Raw genomic sequence first — 23768 nt, 5'->3', positions numbered from 1 at the left:
GCCTGATTCAGCACTCAGTTACTTTGGTTTTACACCACTATAATACCATTGATTTAGCTAGAATTTCGTTGGCATAAAACTGGAACTGCACAATAGTGAATCAACCATACAAAAAGCAAAGTAGTTGGCTTCACAGGCAGCATAAGAAACAATAAGCAAATTCTTTGCAACACTGCTGGCAAATATTCTTCTGAATAAGTGGCATCTTTAGAATACGTAAGGTGTCTAAAGACTTTCATTTGGTAGGTAACTTTCAGCAAAACGATGTTCCATAAAACTGTTACTTTCTGCTGTACCAGCTATGGATTGCATTTTGCCTGCTCACTTGGTCTCCATTTTATTTGCCTGTGTCTATGTTTATATGAATATTTTACAACCACACTTGAAAGGAATCTCAGAAAGCTGTCTTATCTGCCAAGCACTTCTACATTTACTTAGAGCTTAATGGGGGCCAAGCAAATTGTGTCTCTTGCTACTTCCTGCATATTTGGTATATCTAATAATAATTATTATTATTTTTTACAGAACCCCAGCTGAAAGGAATTGTGACAAGGTTATTCAGCCAGCAGGAATACTTCCTGCAGATGCACCCAGATGGTACAATTGATGGGACCAAGGATGAAAACAGTGACTACAGTAAGAAAAAATAGCCTGTTTTGCAACCTAGTTACAGTCAAATACATCACCTAGTGGATCTCACTTATGCAGTTTTATTTTTGAAAAGATCAAATTAGGAAGAAGCCAGCTGTTTTCTGCACATTTTTCCTATCTGTTCTTCCCCTTTAAATCTTGCCTGTATTTCATGTTTCCTCTCCGATCTTCTTCCCTCCTGCCCCGATTCTGTAACTGCCATCTGGGTGGGGTGGAGAATAAAACCCATGATTTGAATTGCTGCCAGAAGAGAAAGGGGATTATATTTATACACATACCACATGGGTAAAGGATACAGGGAATTCTCTCTCCAAGGAGAAGGGGAGAAAATAATTTTCACTGTTTTATCCTGAGAAATTAAGCCAACATCAGGAATTTCCAGGCTGGAGAAAAACAGCTGTTCACTAAAGTCTAGTGCTTTGAGGCTCATGCCAAGGTTGAAGGTATCAAATCAAAGGATTTGGGTTCATGCTGTTCAACGAAGGATAGTGAAGTGCAACAAGCCATATATGTTTAAAAATGATGCTCATGTGCAGGGGCCATATTGGTTTAAACAAATGTGAAGCAGTAGCCAATATTTCTTTTGCAAAATAAGTTGTTTTGTCAATACCAAAGCTGCTCAAAAGGTTAAAGGTGTAGAATATTTTCTACATCACTCTTCATTTCATAATCAGATTGATGTTTCTGAGAGGGCAGTAATAAGCTCAGATACTTGGTGCCACAAACTGCATCAACAGAGTAAGACTTAAGTCTCGATTTGGGTCATTCTGAGTTGGTTTGAAGCTCTGTGTGCTGCTGCTGAAGGGACATAATATTTAGCCTGTCCTGCATGGAAGGTGCTTCCCTGCCCTTACTGGAGATGAACAGAAGTTAATCTGTGTGGTAGGGCTGATTCAAGCAAACTTCATGTACTTTGTGAAAGGTGGAACCTAATTAATTTGGGGACAAATTATGTTCTAACTCAAAGAAGTGCCAAGCTGGATTGAAGGCATTGTTCCTTCAGGAAGGCAGGGGCTGGGCTGCGGGTGAGAGGTCTCTGCAGTGGTGCAGCACACATCGCAGGGCATGGGTGTTGTCCTGTGACGGTGTGCTTGGACAAGGGTGCAAGGTGGCTGCAGACCCACATCCATGGTGCTTGCCCATCCCCAGGAAGCTGCCAGGGTGCTTTGGTGGGACTGTTCTGCTGCAGCCAGCTCAGGGCTGGGGTCTGTGTGCAGAGCAGCTTGTGGAAAAAAGTAGCTTTGAGAAGATGACAACCAAAGTTACAGGAGGCTGGCAAAGCCCTTGTGAAATGACCCAAAAGGCTTAATTCACCAGAAACTTGGCCTGTAGCAGATGTGTCAGGCTTTAGTCCCCTTTTTTTCATATGCTGGTGTTGAACAAATGAAGTACCACAAATTGTAATGACACAACTTTTAATCTGCATTGGAGCAGGAGAACCTGTGGCCCTCCCCACACACACTTTTTACTTCATGAGAGACTGAGCAGATATCTTCCTAAAAGAAGAGTCTGGCATTGTGATTTTTCTCAGGCAGACACCAATATATGTGATTAGTTCAATGGGCTTTAGTGAGTGAGTAATGACCCAGTGTTAGGTCGTTTTAGATGTTTTTTCTTAAAGAAAGAAGACATAGGGTGTTCTCAATCTGCAGAAAATCCCATTGGAGCCCTATTTGTCAATGACATGGGAAGAGCTGCTAGAGATGACAGGGATTCATTACCCTCATCTATCAGTGAGAACTGAACAACAAAGTAATGGGCTTAAATGGAAGCAGAGATGAATTTAGGTAAATAGCAGAGGAGAATAAAATCTAAGAACAGTTCTGCAATATTTTAGGCTGGTGGGGGATGAGAGAAGCTGCATCTGGTGGGCCCCAGTTGCCCAAACATCTCTTATGTATCCTGGTAGAAATGTTAGAGGTGAGTTTGGCAAGGTGCTGGGTACTTGTGAGCCACTTCTACCCAGTCGTCTCCATTGGAAATAGATGGGCTGAAGGACACTTCTAGAGCGTAAATTTATCTGGTGAGGTGGCAGCCTTGCCTTGGCAGCTTGGTGGGACAGGAGGCATCTAGGTTAAGTGTGCCAAGCCACTCGCTCAAAGTCATGGGCTGTGTTGAAAATTTTAGTGAAGTTTTTGAGTGAAGATTGAGGCCAAAGAATTCCCCGTCCTGTGATCTCACAGGTATCAAAAGGGGGTAAAAAATCCAACCTGATATTTGGCTTCTGAAAATGAATTTAAGAATGTGCTTTATTACCACACACTCTCTTTTGTAAATCTTCAGTTTGAGTCAACATTTTATATTATATGAAGCTTCCAGTTACAGCTTCGAATCAAAATCATATCTTTCACTTCGGAAATGCCAAATTAAGCACACTATCTTTTTTCCTTTTCTATTCCTCCAAACATCTCAATTTCTGACTAGAGAACTCAAAACTTGCTTAAGTGAACAGCTTATAGATTTACTTCACTGATATTTTCAGTTTTAAAATATGCCTCCAGAAGATTCCTGGCCAGCCACTATGCTCTATCTCTGTGCAGGGGCAAACCTGATCAAAGAGTAGATGAGCAGTATTTCCCTGTCCCTGGAGAAGGGTTGGTTAACTCTCATCCACTGACAAAGGACAATCTTGATGGCCACAGCAGCATACTTCCCACCCTGGAGATCATCTATTCTCCATGCAGAAGTCATCATAGCACAGTTAAAATGTGTTGAACACCATGTTCCATACATTGCTCTGCATTCTGTAGCCACACACTGATTATTCAAATTACCATTATGGAATGAAACTTAATTTTCGTGTAATACATTAGGTTGGTTTACTCTGGCAAAATAAATGTTTAAAGTGAGACACGACATGTCCCTCAGATATGTCTGATGCAATTAAAAGTTCTAATAAAAATCCAGTTATTTATGTAAGAGGAACTGCTAATATTTAAGCAATTTTAAAATTAATTATCTGGTGCCCATTTTATGTATGTTCTTGAGAGGCTGGTGGCATTTATCTTCCACCTCCTCTCACTTAAAGAAAAAAAAACCCAGAAGCCAAGTTCTAATGGCATTTGAATGGGCATCCAGCCAGCTTCCCGCTAAACAGCGCTTGGGACATCTGTTCCTTATACCATGCAGCTAAAGGCATGCCATCTTAATGTAAGCAAGAAGACAGATTCTCTGCCTACTTGCACTGGTATATTTGAATAATTTTATTTTAATCAGAGTGCAGTTTCATGGTGTATGATGCTCTTGCTTGTGTTCTTAATGTTATATATGATCCTGAATTTAAGGCAGTATTTTTTCGTTCCGACTCTGTTGATCTCCAATGGTCTTTCAGGACTGACTGCTGCTTTCAGTGCTTGCACCATTATTGCTCTTTCCTGGGCTGGACAGGGTAACTCCTGTTCTTTGTGAGAGCAAATGCACTTGTTAATTTGCCAACATAATCCTCCTGAATGTCTGAAAAGCCTCAGCAAGGGGACAATATGTAGAGGACAGGTCAGCTATGCTGACCAGGTGGAAACAGCCCTGCATATTTAGGATGTTGTTTGGGGCTTTCCACCCAGAAACACAGAAAGGTTAAGATTGGGGAAGCCTCTGAAGGTCTCCAATTCAACATTCCTACCCAGAGATGGGTTATCTTCAGCTGCACAAAAGCCTTGTCTAGTTATTTCAAATGTCTCCAGGAATGAGCTATTTCATGGATTCATAACCTCTCTAGTTCCAGTGCTGCATTATTCTCATTGTAGAGAATTTTATTTATACCCAGTCATAATTTATTTCTGAGGCTTTTGTCTAATGCCTCTTGTGTTCATGGTGTTCCTCCAAGAAAAGTCTCTCTGTCAGTGTTATCTTTCCCTTCCTTGAACTAAGCAAACCCATTTCCCTCTGTTTCTTCTCACATGTTGCACCACAGCCTCTTGATCACCTTAGCAGCCTTCCTCACTCCCCTCAGGATGTTAAACCTCCCCATCTCATGGTGCACCAAGGCTGCTGTTGCATGTTGCATCCTCTGTTAGTTCTTGTTTGCATGCAGCACAAATCATAGAATCACTATGGTGTGAAGAGACCCTTAAGTCCTGCTCCAGAACGAATCACCTGGTATAAATTAATTTAGCTCCTATCTTTTACTGCTATTTAAATCAGCTGAGTATTGGACCACGTCTTGTATATGGTATGTCTTGCCTTACTGTTTCATTTCTGTAAATAAGTTAGCCCAGACCCACAGCCAAGTATTTTTCAGATTTTAAAAACGTGTTATGCAGCTGATAAACTGACGTCACAGCAAACAACGTACATGTGGCCAAAGGGTTTAGCACTGGAGCTTGCTAAAAGGAGTATCATCAGCAAACAGGGTCAGGTGTAAATCAACTGATGGCTGAAAATAATAAGGCATAATGAAGGAAAATGGGCAGAAATATTCAATGTTGTTTTTTTTTTTTCTTTTTTGCCCATTAAATAGAACAGCATGTAGTTGCAGGTGGCATATCAAATCTACTATTTGCAGTAGAGGGTTTCAGAAATGTCTTAAATTTTCTCTCTTTTTCACATCAGCACACCTTGTGGCCAGTTGTGTTCTACCACCTCTTTCCTATCCCTAAATCTGCTGTTTCATGTAAACCAGATTTTTTTTTTTTCCTGACAAAAAGTGAGATCTTGCTTTCAAGGTTGGTTGAGGGTTTCCCCCTGCACATTTTTACATTCTTACAGTAAAGCTTAAAAGCTTTGAAACCTGTTCCAACACAACGTGAAATATTCATTTGAAAGCATGATAACAAAAAGCCTCAGCTTCTTCAAAGATATTTCTAGATTTGAGTGCAGAAACAGGTCTGATTTTTTTATAAAGTATTGATTGACTCAAACCACGTTTTTAACAGAGGAAGACATTTGCTTCCTAAACTTCTTTGGCTGTCAGTTACCTATGGCAGATGCATATCCTCCTGCTTCCCTGCCCGCTTACCCCCCTCCTCTGCAGGATATTGCAGGAGATGCTCTGCATTGCCCAACAGCTGTGATTGTTGCTACCATGGTCTGGAGCAGGGTCCCAGGGAGCTTGAGACATGAGTGTCATCTTGCTTCTGTAACACAAAGCACAGCAGGATTGTTCCTTAGCTCCCTTAGCTGTCTAGGTGGAAAGAGAGAGATTTGGAGACTTGTGGGTGCTTCTAAGTGGAACTTCTCACCCACTAATTCTGGTATTATCACCATGCTGCCTAATGAATGCTTTGAATGGTCTGTCACAAGTTTTTTATGCAAGACAAATTGGCTGTAGGGAATGAATGATGATGCCCATTTTGTTTCATTATTAGCAGTAATATGTTCCATTTTTCGGTAGGGAGAAAAAGTGGGGAAGGGGAATTGCTTATAAATAGATTTGTTAATTGCAGAGGATTTTAGACCTTTATGGTAGTGAGACAGTGATAGAAATAAAAGCTTGCCTTGGTTAGTGAGTTTTTCAACAGTAGCACTGTGCTATATGGAGCTGTTTATGGCTGAGTAGCTATACTGGGTTGTGCTTGTCTCATCTGGGGGCAGTATCAGAGTAGCACCATCCTGAACTCCAGGTGCTCACAGACCAATACCCAGGCTGGACTTCATTTGCTGTATACACCTGTTAATGTCCTCCTACAAAAATCACATAAATATAGGCGCTAGCTTTGAGACTTCAGCGTATGTTTTGAGATTTTACTGAATATGATGCTTAAAGGCAATAAAAGGGGCTGGGGCTAGGTTTCTTTTCAGGAGACTTGAGGTGCCTCCTTTTTAGGTGGGTCAAAGAGGGCAGTCATCCAGTCTTCCTTGGGAATTGTGAGAGAGAAAAGAGCCTTCATTGGAAAATACATTCCATGAATCCTTTTTTTGAGAGGCAGCCTTGAAACCAGCTTAGCCAGGGTGCATGTTAGCTATCTTGAGCACAGTGGCTTTCTATCTCCTTTGTTCTTTTCAAGTTTTACTTCTAAAAAGGTATCCACCTCTGACCTTTAAGCAAATCCAGAATGATTTTAGGTCAAACATAACCAGTTTCCCATTACATTTTGTATACCCTTTGGGCTTTGGTTTTTCTCTTAAATTTGTGCGACTCCTGGGACTTTGGAACAAGCACACTGCCTGCAAGGCAAGAATCAAGCTGCAGTTTCAGTTCTTCCCCTTCCTTTCTCTCCATGTTTGCTATAATTTTTTTTTTTCTTCTTTGTCCTTCCCTCTGCAATAATTCACATGCTGTACATCAGGGTTGTTCTTGGGAAACATCTCATGGTTGAGTTAAACCCATGTGTTATCTGGCGTGTGCATACCTAACGAGTCTCCTCAGAGCAGGGGGTTGATGCTGAGCCAGACTTCACTCTCTCTCATTGTAACAGGATTAACACTAGCCTGACCTGAGGAGCTATAGAATTTTGAGTAGGCCATTTCAGCAAAAGCTGCTTTATGCTTCAGGGATAACGTTGAGTTAGCAGTGGTTCATCTCCCAGGGAAAGAACTGGGAGATGGCACAGTGAGAAGGACTGTTTTATCCACAACTGTTATGCAAAGACCCCTTTGTGCTGTGCTTGTTCCAGTGTGATGTGTCAGGCGTAAAACTTTGTAAATGATCTATGAAATGCATCAGCTAGAGGATGATGGCCTTAATAGTCAGCTGGAAAACAGGAATGCTTCACTCCATGCTTTCTCACTCAGCCTTTCCTCTGTACTCTTCCCATTAACAGGTTTACCCTGGGCTAATTCGAGCACCCCCAAGCTCTTGAGAAGTTTGAAGCAGGCATTTTGCAAAAGTGTGTTTAAAAAGCCATGAGAAATGCTTCATGAATGTGGAAAGGGCAGTCTGACCTCATGGCTAGGGAACCAGAAAACACTATTCTTGTTTCAGGGCACTTGTATGGGAAGAGACCTTGAATGAAGCATTTCCATGGTGTCTGTGCATATGCTGCTTCCCAACCTGTGTCACTCTTTCCATATCCCAAGCTACCTGGGACAAGGTCTAGTTAGCTTTTTGTAAGCTGAAGCACAAAGGGTCCTGCAACATCTGGATACCCTTGTCCTGCAAATCTCAGTGAGAACAAAACCATGCGAATGCCTAAGTGTTCAGTCTATCAACAGTGACAGTCCTCTTCTGTTTGAGCACATTCTGTTAGAAATGTAGCAGAAGCCTGACTGTACATTAATGTATATGCTCATGGGAAAAGTCTTTCAGTGAGATACAGGGTCTACTTGGAATCAGGCAATAAAGTAATTAATTGGAAGTGGTTGCAATGCTTTAATCAAAAAGATTGCAGTATAATTGAGTATTGAAAGGTCTTGTCCTCTTCTGTCTTGTCTAGTGCTGCCTCTGAATGAGGAGCAGTGCTTCGGTCCTGGAGTGGAGCTGTGTCCCTTCCCAAGTTTCTTAATTCCTTTAGCAGCAGGGATCGCAGGGATGGACACATAGTCAAGTTAATTTGCATCCTGCTGGCCATGGTCACTGTCTGTACGCTCTTACAGCATATGGCAAATGCAAGAAAGTGTGACTAGGCTAAAATCTGTTTCAGAGCAAGCTAAACTAAGTTGTGTTGTTGTGTTTGCCAGGGGCAAAGCTGGGTACATGTGCAGTTACCACAGCTCAGCTGGCCCACAGGAGGCCAATGAGATGCACTAGCTTGAGTGCACGTATGAGCCCTTGGCACTGCAAAGACAGTGATCAGACAGACTGATGGGTGTGTTAAAGCTTCTGGGAGGCAGCCAAATTCTATACTTTTTAAAATTTGCTTTCAACATTGGCCCCACGGCTGCAGACTTTTCCTGTAGCTGGAAGCAGGGGTTTTGATTCTAGTTCAGTATCTTTTGCAAGAGTCAGGAATGGGGTGGTCTGGCCCTGGGGCAGAAAGCAGCAGCGACCACACAGGGTGATGTCTCTGTAACCTTTGCTTTTCTCTTCCTTCCGCAGCCCTTTTCAATCTAATTCCCGTGGGTCTTCGTGTGGTGGCAATCCAAGGGGTGAAGGCAGGTCTGTATGTTGCCATGAACGCTGAGGGATATCTCTACAGCTCAGTAAGTACTTTGCACTGCTGGGATCCTGGAGTGGTTTGGTTTTGTAGGCGGGAGGGAGGAGACTGCGTTGGGACTTGCTGCTTCTTCTGAAAATAGTCACGGATCACCAAACCTTTAAAAGCAGGAATGGGGGAAGCTGCTGCAGAGACATGCAATATTCACTTTAAAGTCTCTCCATGGAGATTCATGGCAATATTTCCTGACCTGTGAAGATACACTTTGTGTTCCTTTGAGTAGTTACTTAATGTAGGTCACGTTGTAGAACAGGTTGTGTGGTTGGCTGGTTATATTCTGGTTTCATATTTGAGAAATGGCATGAACTGAACAGAATTGCTTCTGAATTGTGCCTGGATAACTGATCATGAGTGATGCCCCAATAGGTCATACTCTGCTTCTGACTGCAGTGTAAATCCACAGCAATACACTGACTTCATTAAAACAGTTCTGGATTGTTCTGTTGGCAGAGTGCTCCAGTGGAGAAGAATTTCCCTGTATTTGTGTGGTCTCTTTAATGCACATAAAAGATAAGTGAGGCGTTTTTTACTGACTAATTTCCCTATAACTTTCTTAGATGGCATGAAAGGGCATGAGGTTATTCGTAAGATTCTCATTTGAAGTAAGTAATTGATTTTCACAGTGAATAATTGATTCAGTGATTTATTAAATATGGCAGCCCTTTGCCAGAATTTTTTATGCTTCAGATAACTTTGCTCTAGTTCTACATAGTAAAAAGTGATAGTTAATAATACACTTCTCATTTCTGTGGTTATGATATCCTTAAAGCGTCTGGATGAGATTCTAATCTCATCTGCCTTTGTGTAAATTTACAGTGCAGTGATTCTCCTCTTGTCTAGGCATTTACTTTGCTTTAAAAGTGTATGTGAGATTGGAGATAGGAGCACTGAAAGGACAACAGTCAGAGTTGCTCCTATGCAATGTTTCTAAACTCTTACCATCCATCTTCATTCCCGATCAGTTTTGAAGTGCTCATATAGTTGGGATTTTTCCCCTTTTCCTCAGGAGGTAATGAAGTTCTGTCTCCACAGCAAGTGGATGTGTTAGTATGCCTGGCAAGATAGATCTCAAAACTGGCTGCCTGTCAAGAAGAGACAGAGATCAATCTGGATCTCTGTGGATGCCAGACACTTCCTGTTCTTTCATAGCCCAGTAAACATAAATGACTGCTTCTAAATAAATTACATCGGTTTACTAACAATGAAAACCACCTCTTTTTGTAAAGCTATTGGAGTCCTAAAGGTAATATCAGGTGTGGTGTGGTACTGCATTATTGTGTGTGCTTCCCTCTAGGTGTATAGTTGGGGGGTCAGGACTGATGTTTTGCCCTGTGTTTGTGCAGCGCTGGGCATAAAGGGGTCCTGGCCCAGAGCTGAGGCTGCTTGTACCACCAGTGCCCTGTAAATGAGGACTGCAGGAAAGTAGTGTGTGCCAGAGCCACATCCAGCCTTGGGTGGTCTGTTTGGAGCAATGAGGGTCAGAATTTTCTGAACAAATAGTGCAAGGGAGGGAAAGGTGTGAGGCTCAGAAAAAAGAAATTAGGAGTTGGAAATGTGATGTTTGACAGTTGAGAGACAATGCAGGGGAAAAGGATCTCTTGCTATCAGGAGTGAGATGATGTGAAGGATGATAGGGACATACCAAGAGATGGTGGGCAGCAGGAGGATGAAGTGTCCAGGAAACACATCTGCTAGTCCTGTGAAGGTTCCTGAAAGGTACCAGATCACACATCTATTCAAATGAGGGTGGTTTAATTGGGCCTGCTTATTCCCAGCAAGTGAGCCTGTCTTAAATAGGGAAGGTTAATCAGGGAAGGCTAAGGATGCAGTGTGATGGCCAGTGGTTAATGAAGTGGACCTTATTACATGCTGTGGCTTGATGGCATTCAGCTCTGGCTGAACTAATTAAAGTTCAACTGTTAATTTTGTTAATGTGATCCAAGATTTCTGCTTGTAGTAAATAGATGCTACTGGGCCACCTTTACTCGAGGGAGACGGAACTTGCTGGACCCTATTTTCTTATGTTGTCTGGTGGCTCTGTCTGTCTTACAGCAGTAAATCAATGAATACACTGTGCTTTGGAGCAAACCCCAAGGCAAGAAAAATTGTGGATAAAGCCCATTAGGAGCAGGGAGTGTTGCTCAAGCCACTCATAACATCAAAGACAAGGGATGAGACCAGTGTCCTATAAGAGAACTGGATATGGCTGAGAAGAGCTCAATCTACTCAGTCTCTTTTGGGTGCTTCAGCTTTTCTTGTGGGGCCAGGGTCCCACTCCAAGTCAACATTTGGCCTGGCTGTGTCAGTCTCAGAAGACTGTGCTGGTCAATTGCTTTGGCAGGACTTGATGATCTATTCCTCTCTGGGTGAGCAGGACCTGCAGCTTTGCTGCCTGGACCTGATTACTGCTCGCACCAAAGGACACGTTGTCCCTGTTCCTTTGCTCAGCAGACCCTAAATTATGGCTTTGCTCTGTCTCAGGCCAGTTTCCTTCACTGTTGTGCCTGTACCTTTTTTTGTCACTAGCCTTTTCTGAGGGATTTCTGAAAAATGGGTCAATGGTCTCCATAGATACTGTTCACTCCTACAGATCCATTGATAAACTAATGTTTTCTGCTGCTTGGCTGCCTCCACTGCTGTCTGTCCCAGGCTTAGCCCTGCTAGGACTTCTTAGAGCACCCCCAAGCCCAGGAGTACTTTCAGATAAAATGCAATTGTCCAAGGAAATGGTGGGGATTTTTTGTAGGTTTTGATTTTTTTTCTTCCCATCTTGATCCCCGATTGTGGCTGTAACTGAACGTATCATCACTGTGGGTTTGTTTTGTTTCTCTTTGGTGTGGGGGTGTTTTTTTTGGTGATGTTTAATCTGTGTGCGTCAGCTGCGGCCTTGGCTGACATCCTGTGCCTTGGATAAAACCAGAGGCTATTATCAGCCTGGTCTCAGAGATGCTTTGTGCCAGTTCATTCTGAGTTTGGTCCAATGGGCTCTTGAATGAATTGGTTTGGAATAACCAGCCTTTGGAAAAGTCTTCCTAGTGCCGATTAGCACAAAAGCAGGGTTCAGTGGGGTCCTCTAAAGCTTGAACTTGGTGAGAAGGCTCTTTGCAGAAACACTCCAGACCCTCCTATGTGTTCAAGCCACATTGATACCTTTGGTAATGAGTTTCCTTAATCTCTTTTGTTCAGTTAGGGACAGTGTGGGGTTGGGTTGCTGGGCTGAAGCCAACTGTAGATCCCTAGCCAACTTCAGAGACCTAAATGCATTAGATGCCAAAGCCTCTTTGCTTGGGAAGCAGCTGTTTATGACTTTGTGTTGTTTACTTACACTTGATACCTGTGGTTTTTTTGTTGTGTGGGGGTTGTTTGGGTTGGCTTATTTGTTTGCTTTTGGTGTGTGTTTTATTTGTTTTTCCCCAGACTATGTTATTGTTACTTATGAGGTCTGCTGGGAAATTAGGTGCTTAGTAGGCAAGAAAAATGGGTCTTGGTCTGAGGCACCAGGCTTTGCAAACAATAGGATGCAAATACTGTCTTTATAGCAAACTTGCAGAGTCATTGGTGTGCTCCCATTTGAGGTTTCTTGTAATGTAGAGAAGCTGTAAGTTCCCTGATGGTCCATGAAGGTTTTTAACAGCACCTGTTCTGGGGAGTGACACAAGTCTCCTGAGGATCCACTGTTAGCATTATAATACCAAAGTAAAAATACACAGAATAATGAAGGGCAGTGGGTATTACTTGTGCTGTCTTAGCTCTTGGGAAGCTGAGACCAAAGGCTGGCAGTTACAGAGGAGAGAGGAACACAGAATAAAGAGGTATGTCCTGCTTCAGTGAGTTTACAGCCTAATTGTAACAGGAGAAGACACAGAACATGCTCACCTGTCTCTGCCTGGAGTTAATAGCTCCACCACCAAATTGATTCCTACTCCTGTATAACCTTTCTGTGGGAAGTTTTGCTGCTTGGCATCCAGCTTTCTCGTTTTCACCCTGTTGCAACAGCTCACAGGAGCATGGGGAAGGGAGCGCCTGCAAAGTGTTTTGTCTGAGTGACAAACCTGGCTCTCCTGGAGCAGATGCTCATGAAAGGGCCTGTAGACCCTCCACAGGCCCACCCAATCACTCCAAGTATGCTGAAATTGAAGCTCTCAATATGATGATATGTATAATTCAGCAGCATCACAGCTGGGATTGGTTTTGCCCCAAGTGCATAACACTTCTCTTCTAAAATGTACTGCTCTCAGATATTCCTTGTTGTTTAACTCGGAGTTCTAATTATTTTTGAAATGGCAAATTCTGATACATAATTTATTGGAAAGACTGAGAAAACCCTAGCAGAGATGCGGAATACAGAAGAAATAAATGGGTTGCTTACAAGAGCTCAGTATGATTTTACAGTATAAACCTGTGAGTTTGAAATGCTGAAATTAGGGCTTGAATCACTTCAAAGATTTCTGCTAATAAGGGAATGATTATGCACAATAAAATTCTAAACAGCATTGAAAAAGCCCAAGTCACATTAAGAGCTCAGTGTGTCTTTGCATTTTCTTTTTCTCTTTTTTTCTGCTCTATCATTTTGCATAATAAACATGTCTTGCATAATAATAAACAAGCATCTGGGGAAGTATGTATATTAACTGTATTTTTTTAATCTGCTTGCAATGCCATAACTACTTTGCTACAACTCCTCTAGGGTTGCCGCACTCTTATTTACATCATTTCAAGGTCAGGGGCTTCAATAATGCTGCATTCTCTCCCCTAACAGGCTTGGGCTGTTAAACCTGCTCCTGCCAATGCCATTTCTTTGATTACTGTTTGACCTCCAGAGGTGCTGGTTGATTGGGTCAGAAGTGCAGATAGACCAGGCAGGTATCCTGGACATCTTCCTTTTGTGAACTTTGCAAGCACACTTGCTGGGAGATTCCCTAGTTACATGCCTCATTAGGGAGCCAGGTCAGTGGAGAGAGAGAGAAATGTCTCCAAATGCAAAGCACAGCAGGAACCCAATGTAATGTGCTTTTAATTTCCCACCAGAGTATCTATTCTTCTTCACTGGCTGTTTCAAGGGGTTCGCTGAATTAAGGCATGAACTGGGAGGTGTAAAACTCCTCCTGTCCACTGGCTTAATCATAAATATGGAGAGAACAAAATGGATGCTCAGGGAAGCAGCTGTGCTTAGGAGAGCCAGCCCCTGGGAGCAGATTCCTGCCTTGCATCCAGCGTTCCTAAAATATAGCTCCTGGCAGGCACCCTGGCATTGCCACCTATGTAGCGTAGAAACCTGTAAACACAGCCATCAATAGCAAAGTGGTCCCTTTTCTCTTGGTGAGGTGCTGCTGCCGATGTTGCTCTGCTTGGCTCTTGGGAGCTCTTCAGTGGTCCAACTTTCCTTTTACCCCAGCAGAGCAAGCTCACCCATTCTGTGTGTGACTGGTGCAAGTTGGCCAGGACCAATGCTGGCCCACTCTGGCTCAGGGGTTATTCAGGATGTTGCAAGAGCTAGAAATAGGTATGACCTCACTTGGCAGGACTGCTGGACTGTTTGTCAGATGGGGGGAGCTAGGACAGTGCAATACTGTGGCTTTTTTTGGGCAGGTTTTCCCATCTGGCATCCTGCTGAGGGACCTGTATTCCTTGAACTTCCCTAGCACAGCACCACAGCAAGACTCCCAGGGGGAGGGTGCTGATCTGTGCTTTGTATCAATGAGTTAGGTCAGACTTAGCTTTTACCTGTTCAAGCAAGAGACTGATTAGAGAACGAAGTCAGTTCAACCAACAGCCTTGCCCCTCAGCAGAGTGGGTCATTTTATATAAGCCATTGCTTGAACATAACTACCTGCCTTGTTGCTGTCATCTTTTTCACTTTTTATTAATCTCAAATCAATGTGTTTCAGGCAACATACTCAGACTGAAAGTTTTGTCTTGGTGGGTGGATGTGATGCAGGCTTATGCCTGTGGCCTCCCCTACAGCTTTTGCTTGATGAAAAAAGGGACCTTCTTCCCTGATGGTGAACTACAGATTGCATCATTTTTTGTACAGAGGTGGCTGCTCTTCTGTGGAAAAGCCTGACAGGCCCTGAAACTTTCAAACTGTGTTAGACTAATTGTCCCTCTCTGAAATCAATAAATCCCTTGCACACGCTTAAGTTTTGTGGTTTGATATCTCAGCCATCACAAAGGCAGTAAAGAGACTGAGTGTGTCCTACCACTTCTGACATACCAATGGCATCTGAGGTGCAGTGAAACAGTTCTTTGGGGGCCTGGTAGCCTTTCATGCAGCTCTTTTGTATAAGTTAGCAAAATCCCAGAGAATTTGAAGTATTTTAATATTCCCAATGTGCTTTCTAATTCTCCAAATACAAACCTAGGCACCAGCCCCATGCTAAAAGCTTTCTGAAATGTGAATGCCGTCTTGACATAAATAAGATGTGGCATGAAGATGGTAAGTCTTCCTATCTCCTCACCACTTTTCTCCTGAGAAGACTGAAGGATTGACTTCTCTTTATAAGAAGCTTCCTTGGTCAGCTCCTCTGAAGGCTGCACATTAAATGCATTATTGATAGCAGTACTTGGGAGTTGCATGCACATATGCACACATTACAGGCTCCCAGATGCTGTCTGGAGTGCTGCAGAGGCATTAACTGCAGCTGGACAGAGATTGTTTCCTTCACTCTAAAGCCTCTGAAATAGAAATCAGCATGAATCCCCTGCATAGCCTTTTCTTTTCCACCATTAAATCACCGTAAGCATGAAATAGAAGAAAGGAAAATAGAACCTCAGGGATTTTTGAACAAGGCTGTTAGGTGAGGAGGCACTGAGAAAGATAATATCCAAGTTTCTAGGCACGTGCAAAGTGGGATGAGGAGCAAGATTCTGGCATTCCCACAAGCGCAGTGGCAATGCTGGACTGTCGCTTCTGCCAGCAGGAATCTCTGCAAAGCAAGCAGGGGTCAAGAGCGGCAGTTCTTGGTCTTGCTGTTGCTATGTTCGAAGCCCGTACACTTGTGCCAGACATCAGGTGCCTTTTAAAGTGACTGTTTCCCTCTCCTGGTGGGTTGAGGAATTACCACATTGTCCCATGTTGCTCTAAGTTAATGTGAACTGGAAAGAGGTTCCCCCTCTCCTCCTGACACTGGATAACTGCTGTTGGTAGAGCTGGGGCAGCCAATGGGTTTTGTGTTTTGGACTTAGTGCCAAGGTGAACCGCTGCCATTAGTAACTATTTGCTGTTCCCAGTGTAAGGTAGAACACTGCAGAGGGCTTTGCTTTGCAGTAGGGCAGAGCAGACTGTCTGGGGGAAGAACCTCTGTCAGGGATCCAGCCAGCTCAGGAGAAAGGTGTTGTGCAGGTGTGCAACCAGCCAGCTCCAGCTGGGATCCATAATGTTGGTTGTTGCCTTACTAGTTTTTAGAGGAAAAAGGCTAACAGTTGTTCTTCTGGCTTGTCCATAGCAAATTCCATCTTCTTGCAGCTCTTACTGCTGCTGTGGGTATTTCAGCTGGGCAAAACTTGTCCTTTTCCTCCTTGTCTCTCCTGACACGCTCTGGGAGCTGTAGCTGGACAGCACTGGCTGTGCTCTCTTGAGTGATACTCTGGGTATTTATTATCTCCTGCCTGCAGAGAGGTTCAGCATGGTCTTGTTTACAGTGGATGTCTATGGATGTCCTGTAGACACCTGGTATGACAGGAAGGTGTCTAAGATGCTACTGCTGTTCAATGCTTCTCAACTTGTAGGCATGTCTGGTAACTGACATAACCTTTTACTGGCTTTGCATGGAAAAAACCTGGAGACCTTGTGTAGGGATTTTCCTTCTTCATTTTCCCAGTTCTTGATTGCAAAGCTGTGCCCTGCCTCAGGAAGCAGTTTGGAGACATTGAAGCCAAAAGCAGATATTGTATCTCCAGCTAAAGAAAGCTGAAGATCTCTGCAGGAGTCACATCTAAGAGTTTTTGTTTAGGGAGGAAAAAAAATATAAAGCACCTCTAAGAGCAAAGTGCAGCTTGGCCAGCCATGTCATGGTCCTGTTGCACTTGAGGCTGCTTTCAGTTTAAACCCTGTCACCTGGTTTATGATTCACATTTACTGTCTGTAGCAGAATTTCCATGTAGATGCTGGGGAATCCCACTATAATCTGTGGTGAGCAGGAAGGGAATGGAGCAAAGGGAAGGATGCTAGAAGTACTTGAGGTGAAATCAGAAGCTGAGTAGTATGGTGATATCTGCCAATGTTGGATGAGGAGGGGCTCATGGTGAACACCAGCTTTTGATGGAAGACCAGCTCAGAGAGGTGCTGTATCCCTTCAGTCTCTGATGGGAGCACTACACAAATATTGTCAGCATAATGCAGGACCCAGCCTGTGGCTCTCATGTCTGGTAGATATAGGGTTGCTACAATGCAGTTCTTTTGCCTAAAGCTACATGCCGTGCTTGGTCTTCAGGTATGTGCTGGTTTCATGGTGTCTGGGTCATCTGGATCATTGGTGGTGGAAGGAGTTTGCTTAGCTGCGGCTTAAGATGCCAATGGTGTGGAACTCAGAGAAGAATCTGTTACCACTTACCTGTGAGTTGCCCAGCATGAGTGGGCTCTCTACTCATGCTGGGAGGCTTCATCACATAGTTAAGGAAACTGAACATAGAGGAGTGATGTGACATGCCCAAGGTTGTGCATGGAGACTGGATTAAGCTTTCTGTTCTTCCGGATCCTAATTCATAATCACAAGCTTTCTTTTGTATTGCTGTGGTTGTTAATGGAACTGGTGCATCAGCAGCAGTACAACTTGCTTGTGTAGTATCTTGTGTCTGAGCAAATCCATTCGCTTTGAAATCTGTGCACTGTGTAGGCAGGGCTTGCATCTCCGTCTCTTTCTTCCTGTTTCACTGCTTTTCTGGCTCCTCAGCATTTATGTCCCTAGCAATCTTCATTGAGGATAATGGGAGCAGGCAAAAGAACCACAGGAGAGTCATACCCTGCCAGCCATCTTCCCTTGCACATCTTAATACCATATGTCAAGTGCAGTTGCTCAGGGCTCCACAGATATCTCTTTTTCAGCCACCCAAGGAGCTGAGGCTGTTTACAGTGTTGGCTTCACAAGATGGCAGGTGGAAAATTGGAAACAGCTTCTGAGAAGCTCGGGCTTGCAGCAGTGCTCTGGAAAGAAGCACTTGTAACGTGCTGATGCCCCCAGGAGCTGAACAGCCAGGTCTTACGAGAAAACCGTTTGCAGTAACAAAGTCAGGCATGGATTTTCAGACAGTTTTAAGTGCGGCTTTCAGAGGTGTTGGGCACCTAATATATTCACTGCTTTCGCTGAGGTGAATGTAAGGGTGGACCTCGTGGGTCCGTTTAACTCAGTGTCCAGCTCCAGTAGGTGCCACTCATAATGCAGCTAGGAGAAATCAGTAACTGAGACAGTAGCTTAACGAGTTACCTGACCACTGAGCAAATGTCTCCTTAAGCTGTGCACAAATATTACCTGGCTTTTCAGAGCTAGGTTGGGTACCAGAAACCATCTGGGTGGATTGCTGAGCAGTCTGTCTAGCATTCACGGTGCTTCAGTAGCGCTTTTGAGCCCTGATATGATGCTGTGCACTGTGTCGTGCATCTCTCCAGGGCATCTTGTGCTGCCAAGGCATGGCCAAAGACTCAATGAGAGCTGTGGGCCAAACTCTGCGCTGGTGGTTTTGTTTGGAGGTGGACTGAGAGTGACTCAACAGAAAATGTTGTTGAATATTTTTTTTAGTGATGGAAAGCACGGCTGTAAAGCATCACATAGCAAGTCAACAGTGGGAGGAACAGTATGCTTTCCATGGTATTGAGGGATTTTTCAGGTTACAGCAAATCAATCGATGGCCATATAGTCGGAAAACTGAGGTGTGTGTGTTTACTGTAGCATATCTGAGACTGTAGTCTGCTCAGTCATGTGGGTGATGTCCAGTGGATGCTCATACTGCTACATATATAGGAAACAAATTCCTTTCTGAGGCATCGGAATATGAATTTTCAATTAAGTTTTTGTTAATAGTGTTTTAGGATTTCAGTGAATAAATGGTAATCTCTTAGAAACCGTGCTTGTTTTTTAAATTGGAAATAGTCTTTCCGCTCAAGTCATAACAAGAATGGATTTTCTACTAGAAATCTCAAAGTGACTTCCAGAAAAACGAAAGAATTATCCACTTTCTTACACAAGAAAACTGAGGTGTAAAAAAAAGAAAAGATGCCCGATGGCCACATTTGTCTTTGGTTTGTAGGTCCTTAGGTGCAAAAGTAGGCAAAGCACCAAAAGTCTCATAGTCTGTTTTTTGCACGACACTGGCTTATTTCAAGTGTTTTTTCAAATTCTTGTGCACTTTCATGAACGTGTTGGCCACTGGATTCCGAGTGTGAACATCTCAAACGTTTTACTCTGCAGCAACCTCTATTTTTCTAAGGAGCTCTGAGAGATGATTTATTATTAAAGTATTTTAATTACTGTTTCTTGCATCTCTGGGAGTTTCTTGCAAAGGAGTTCTTTGTGCAGGTTTATTATTCAAATTTGGAAGGATGGAAGGAAATAAATTTCCTCCTTCAAAACTACCTTTTTTTCACCTACTCTATTCACTTATCACTCTCTGCCTTGCCAGGATTATTCTAATCAGATATAACATATTAAAAAAAAAAAAAAAAAAAAAAAAAAAAAAAAAAAAACCCACAAAAATAATTATTTTCTTTCAAGTATTTGGGAGCCTTAAGTAAATTAAGACATTGATCAGGTTCTGCTCACTGTTGCAGCTGTGAAAACAGTGTACCTGGTATGGCTGGGGAAAGAATTGTGTCTAATGCATGTCGTTTATCTTTGGAGAGAGGCCAGAAGGGAGGTTTGAAACTGGTCTCATCCCTAGGAGCTGTTTGGTTAAACCTGTGTTTCTGAGTGGCAGCTGAGATGTAGACCTGCAAGGTGTGTGGACATAGCCCAGATGGGGCAAATGGCAGAGAAGAGATGCTTGTGTGGCTGCAGGTTGCACTGTAGGAAGCTGCTCTAGCAACCACACCTACCAGGCTGGTGCTTCACCACCACCTCTTTCACTGAGCTGTTTCAAAGGGGAACCAAATGTTCGAATTGCTCGAGTGGTTTTGCAAACCTGTCCTCAGCCTAATGCACCAAAATAACAGCCTGCAGTGAGGCCAGCACAGCTTGTCTGCATACAGCTTATTTCTGATTTGGCAGCTGTTTGAGAACCTTATTTGCTGTACATGTCAAGATTGATAGCACTCCTATGGGGGCTATGACCTTGACCATCCTTTCATTCCTCCTCAGTGAGCTCATTACAAGCTCTTAAATCGTCATGAGGGTTTTGCCATGAGGTACAATGAAAGTCTCTTGCAGTAAATGCTGTCACAAGGAGGCAGATTCACCTTTTGGTGTAAGCTCTGGGCTTGCAGACATGGTGGAGGAAGGCCACTCTGATGCTGATTCTGGCTCCTTGTATTACAATCTAAGTGTTTCTATTGAGTTTGACAGAAAATAATTTTGCGTCCTGTGGGATTTTCTTGATAGCAGCTGAAAAGATGAATGTGGATGTATGTTTATACTCAGCTGGGAAAAAGACAATACAAAGGCTCCTGACAGCAGTGGTTATTTCGCAGGTCCCAAGCACATGAAACCTGGCTTTAGTAATAATACAGGCCTGCAGTCAAAATGTGAAAAAAAATGTTAAATGTCCTTCTTTGCAGATGGAAGGCAATTCTTGTAGTTAGGGTGCTAGTAGGGTAGTTCGTAGGGTTCAGCTCCCCACTCTGCCACAAATACCTTGCCATGATTGCAGGGTTCAGTTCAGTTGCCTAAACCTAGACATTCATCTCCCTCGGCAATGTGCCAGCATATCCTGCCTGGCCTCCAGAAGACCGTGGATCTCCCTTAGGTCCTATCTCCCACCTGCCAGCTGTGTGCATGTCTTGCATGCCCCAGGACATCTTCGATGGCACTAGAAAATTAAGTTTAGGTAACTAGATCAAGGCCTTAATTTCTCTGGCTCAGCTGCTCATCTATAAGGTAGAGATAAGATTTCTTTCCTACTCCCACAGAGACAATGTAGAGATAAGTGCATTGGTGATTGACAGGCACTTGGATGCTATGTTGAGGGCACTGCATAAGAGTTTGAATAGATAAGAGAATGACTACATGACAGCATCATTTTTTTTTTGCTTTGTTTTTTACCTCAAAAGATTTTCTCCTTTATATGTGCTTTTCCTATCAGGTTGTTAGTGCTGTGAAAGGGAGATGAGCTCACACGAGCCTCTCACACCTGAATCCTTCCCAGACAGACATTGCTCCAGGTCTAACTGCGTTTCTCTCTGAGTCCAGTCATCCTGGCCCTGTTTTACCTATTTGCCCCACATTACTCAACCAAAGAAGTGTACGTATGCCTCAGCAGCATTTGGAGGCAGCTTCCATTTGGGATAACTTTATTATTCATTTAAAAAAAAAACAGAAAAAGCAAAAGGAGGCTCTTGGTTTTCAAGTCTGCCAAGTTGGAATGGTGTGGGGAGGTAGGGAAATTACTGTTTGACTTCAAAATTGAATAAATTGACCTGGCACCACCTGAGAGAATAAACTCAGAACTAGGTATCTTATTTTTCAGCTAAATCACTATTCTGGCACCTAGTTACTTCATTGCTAGTGGTGCTGTAAATACGTGCAGCTCCCTGTGGTTTTAGTGGAATTTCAAAGTAATCACCACCCCTGCAGTTCTTTCCCCTTTTATTTACAGACTTCAAAAGCTCAGTTTTATGCTCATCATTTAGGGCTCTGTTTCCTGACATCCATTTAGAGACTGTCTGAAAGAAATTTCCTATAGCAAGAGGTTTTTTTCCAAAGTTTCCACTGTGGGAACCCAATAGTGGAAGTCTCTGGGACATAAGATGCCTAACTATCATAGGCACTTTAGATAGTCACAGCTATAGATCCCATTGAAATCTAGGGCAGGGGTATTAGGCCATCTGTTTCCTCAGGTCTCCCCTGAAAAAATCAAACAATTATTCTCTGCAGCAGAGGACTCCCCTGTGCAATGGGAGGGGTGGGTGCATTGAGGGCAGTAAGAGGAGGTTGTGAAGACCTTCATGTTCTGCAGCACAGGCTGTAGCCACACAACTGTCAGAGAAGAAACTGAGCAACCACATATATTTTTTCAAAGAACCTATGAGAGAGTCTGCAGCATGCACGTTTTTAGGTCATTCTGTCCTTTTGTTTATCTTCACTTTCACAGTATCCCCTTTTTCCATCCCTGTAGTCATCAATCATATGCTCAAATACTTCGCTATAATCTGCTCTCAGTAGTGGCACTTCAAAGCGTAAAATTCTTTGTGGTTAACAGTTTCTCAATTTCCATGAACAATGTATTCATGTAATTATCAACAATGTACTTTCCCTCCCACAACACTCAAACCTCTAGTCATTGGAACATCCAGAAAGTGAGTAAAAGCCAATAGAGGCCTTCTGAGTGCATTTGTGTGTCACGGGCATTGTGTGGATTCTCGGTTCACTTTCATCCTTTGGGTTTTTACTGAAAACAGTTTTAAGAGTAGGCCATAGTGGCCATTGCCACAGTTCCTCCTATGCTAGCAGTTAGAGTCAGGAGCCCTTCATATTCACACAGTTTTTGCTGGATATTTCTCTGACTGATTCAGTGTTCTTATGCAGTAACTAGGTCATCAAGACACAAGCACATCTGAATTCAAGAGGAAAACTCTTGTGTCACCAGTTACTCTTCTGTTCAAATATTTAGCTGACCTGAAGAACTATTTTCCTCCAGAAGATCCTGGGGGACTAGCTTTTGATCTAGACCTCAGGGCACCTCATGTGCCCTGTAAGACTTGGCAGCATCCATCTGGTGAAAATATCCCTCGCTGCATCTTTCTCACTCATCTCTCTGTAGGAGCCATCTGTCTCTCCAATCTTCCCAAGCACTAACGGATGGCTGTGCTGAAGAGTTTGACCATCCAAATAGAGTCCTCTAACGATGAAGCCAACGATGCATTGATTGCTAGTGCATGGCAAGCACTGTGTGGCCTTCCTGCAGCTGCTTGCTTGCTTGCTTTCACCACTCAGAACTGCAGTGTAATTTTTAAAATGGACGTCCCAGTCGCCCCTTATCTTGTGACTATAATGCAGATACTGACCACTTTTCATTTGAGAAATTTATGGAGGAAGGAAGGAGGAATGCCTCAGTGGAACTACATTGCCAGCTATACAAAGCTAAATCCACATTCACTAGGACAAAGATGAATTTACATATTCAGAATGGGTAATTGCATAGCAATTCTTGCAAAGCAAGAGCACAGTGTGCATGCTAGGTATGTAAATTATAATATTCTGAGACTGTTTTAACAATAATGCTGAGGGGACAAACCAGATTTACATATTTGAAAAAGTGGGCTTACGTATGAGTCATGTTCATTTAGATAAATCAGCTAATGTATTAGCTTAATACATGGTGGAGACAATGGTCTGACTCCTCAAATATGTCTATTCAGAGAAAAATAAAGGTTAAGAAACAATTATTTCAGTAAATAGGGGGATTATCCACAAATCCAATAAAAATCTACAGTTTTTATTTTCCCTCTTACAGTATTTTCTGGCTTGAAAGCATTTGAAATGATGCTATTTCCTGATTAGATACCTCTTTAGAATTCCCTATCAGCCATTTTCCTATTTTATTTTTGAGCCTTTTCTGGTTTCTAGGTAATAAAAGCCATTGAATAGTTCTTTAGTGTGTGACTGTGGAGTCAGCAGAAAGTAACTGCCCATACTGCAAAGCAAAACTTATTTAACCTGGTCTTCAGATTACAGTGAATAAATGAGGAGGAGAGATGTGTTCCTGGATGTTTTCAGCCTTCAACAATTCAATAACTGTGCCCTTTTCAGCCTCAACTGACTGAAATATACACTCCTTATGAAGTTCTGTTATTTAATTTTTTCATGTTTGAGGGGTTTTTCAGAAGGTCTTCATTGCCTGGAACAACAGCATCTCAGTAGCTTGTCAGTCCATCCTTTTTCTACTTAGGACATCCCATCACCTTTGGTGTTGGAATACCTGCAGATTTATTTGAGAAAGTAG

At 42.9% G+C, this 23768-nt stretch overlaps 1 protein-coding gene across 4 annotated transcripts in view; it reads left to right on the top strand.

Moving 5' to 3' along the window:
- FGF12 (fibroblast growth factor 12) overlaps nucleotides 1-23768 on the top strand; it is a 217142-nt gene that overhangs the window by 142384 nt on the left and 50990 nt on the right. For 3 of the 4 annotated variants that reach the window (XM_065073636.1, XM_065073634.1, XM_065073633.1), the window contains 2 exons: nucleotides 526-636; nucleotides 8564-8667. In XM_065073636.1, coding sequence (XP_064929708.1) covers nucleotides 526-636; nucleotides 8564-8667 — 215 coding nt within the window. The remainder of the gene's footprint in view (nucleotides 1-525; nucleotides 637-8563; nucleotides 8668-23768) is intronic. The other variant, XM_065073635.1, reaches the window with a different exon arrangement.

This window comes from Columba livia, chromosome 9, assembly GCF_036013475.1.
Source record: "Columba livia isolate bColLiv1 breed racing homer chromosome 9, bColLiv1.pat.W.v2, whole genome shotgun sequence".
NCBI classification, from domain to species: Eukaryota; Metazoa; Chordata; class Aves; order Columbiformes; family Columbidae; genus Columba; species Columba livia.
Note: the sequence above shows the minus strand (reverse complement) of the source record. Positions and strands in the feature narration are given on the sequence as shown.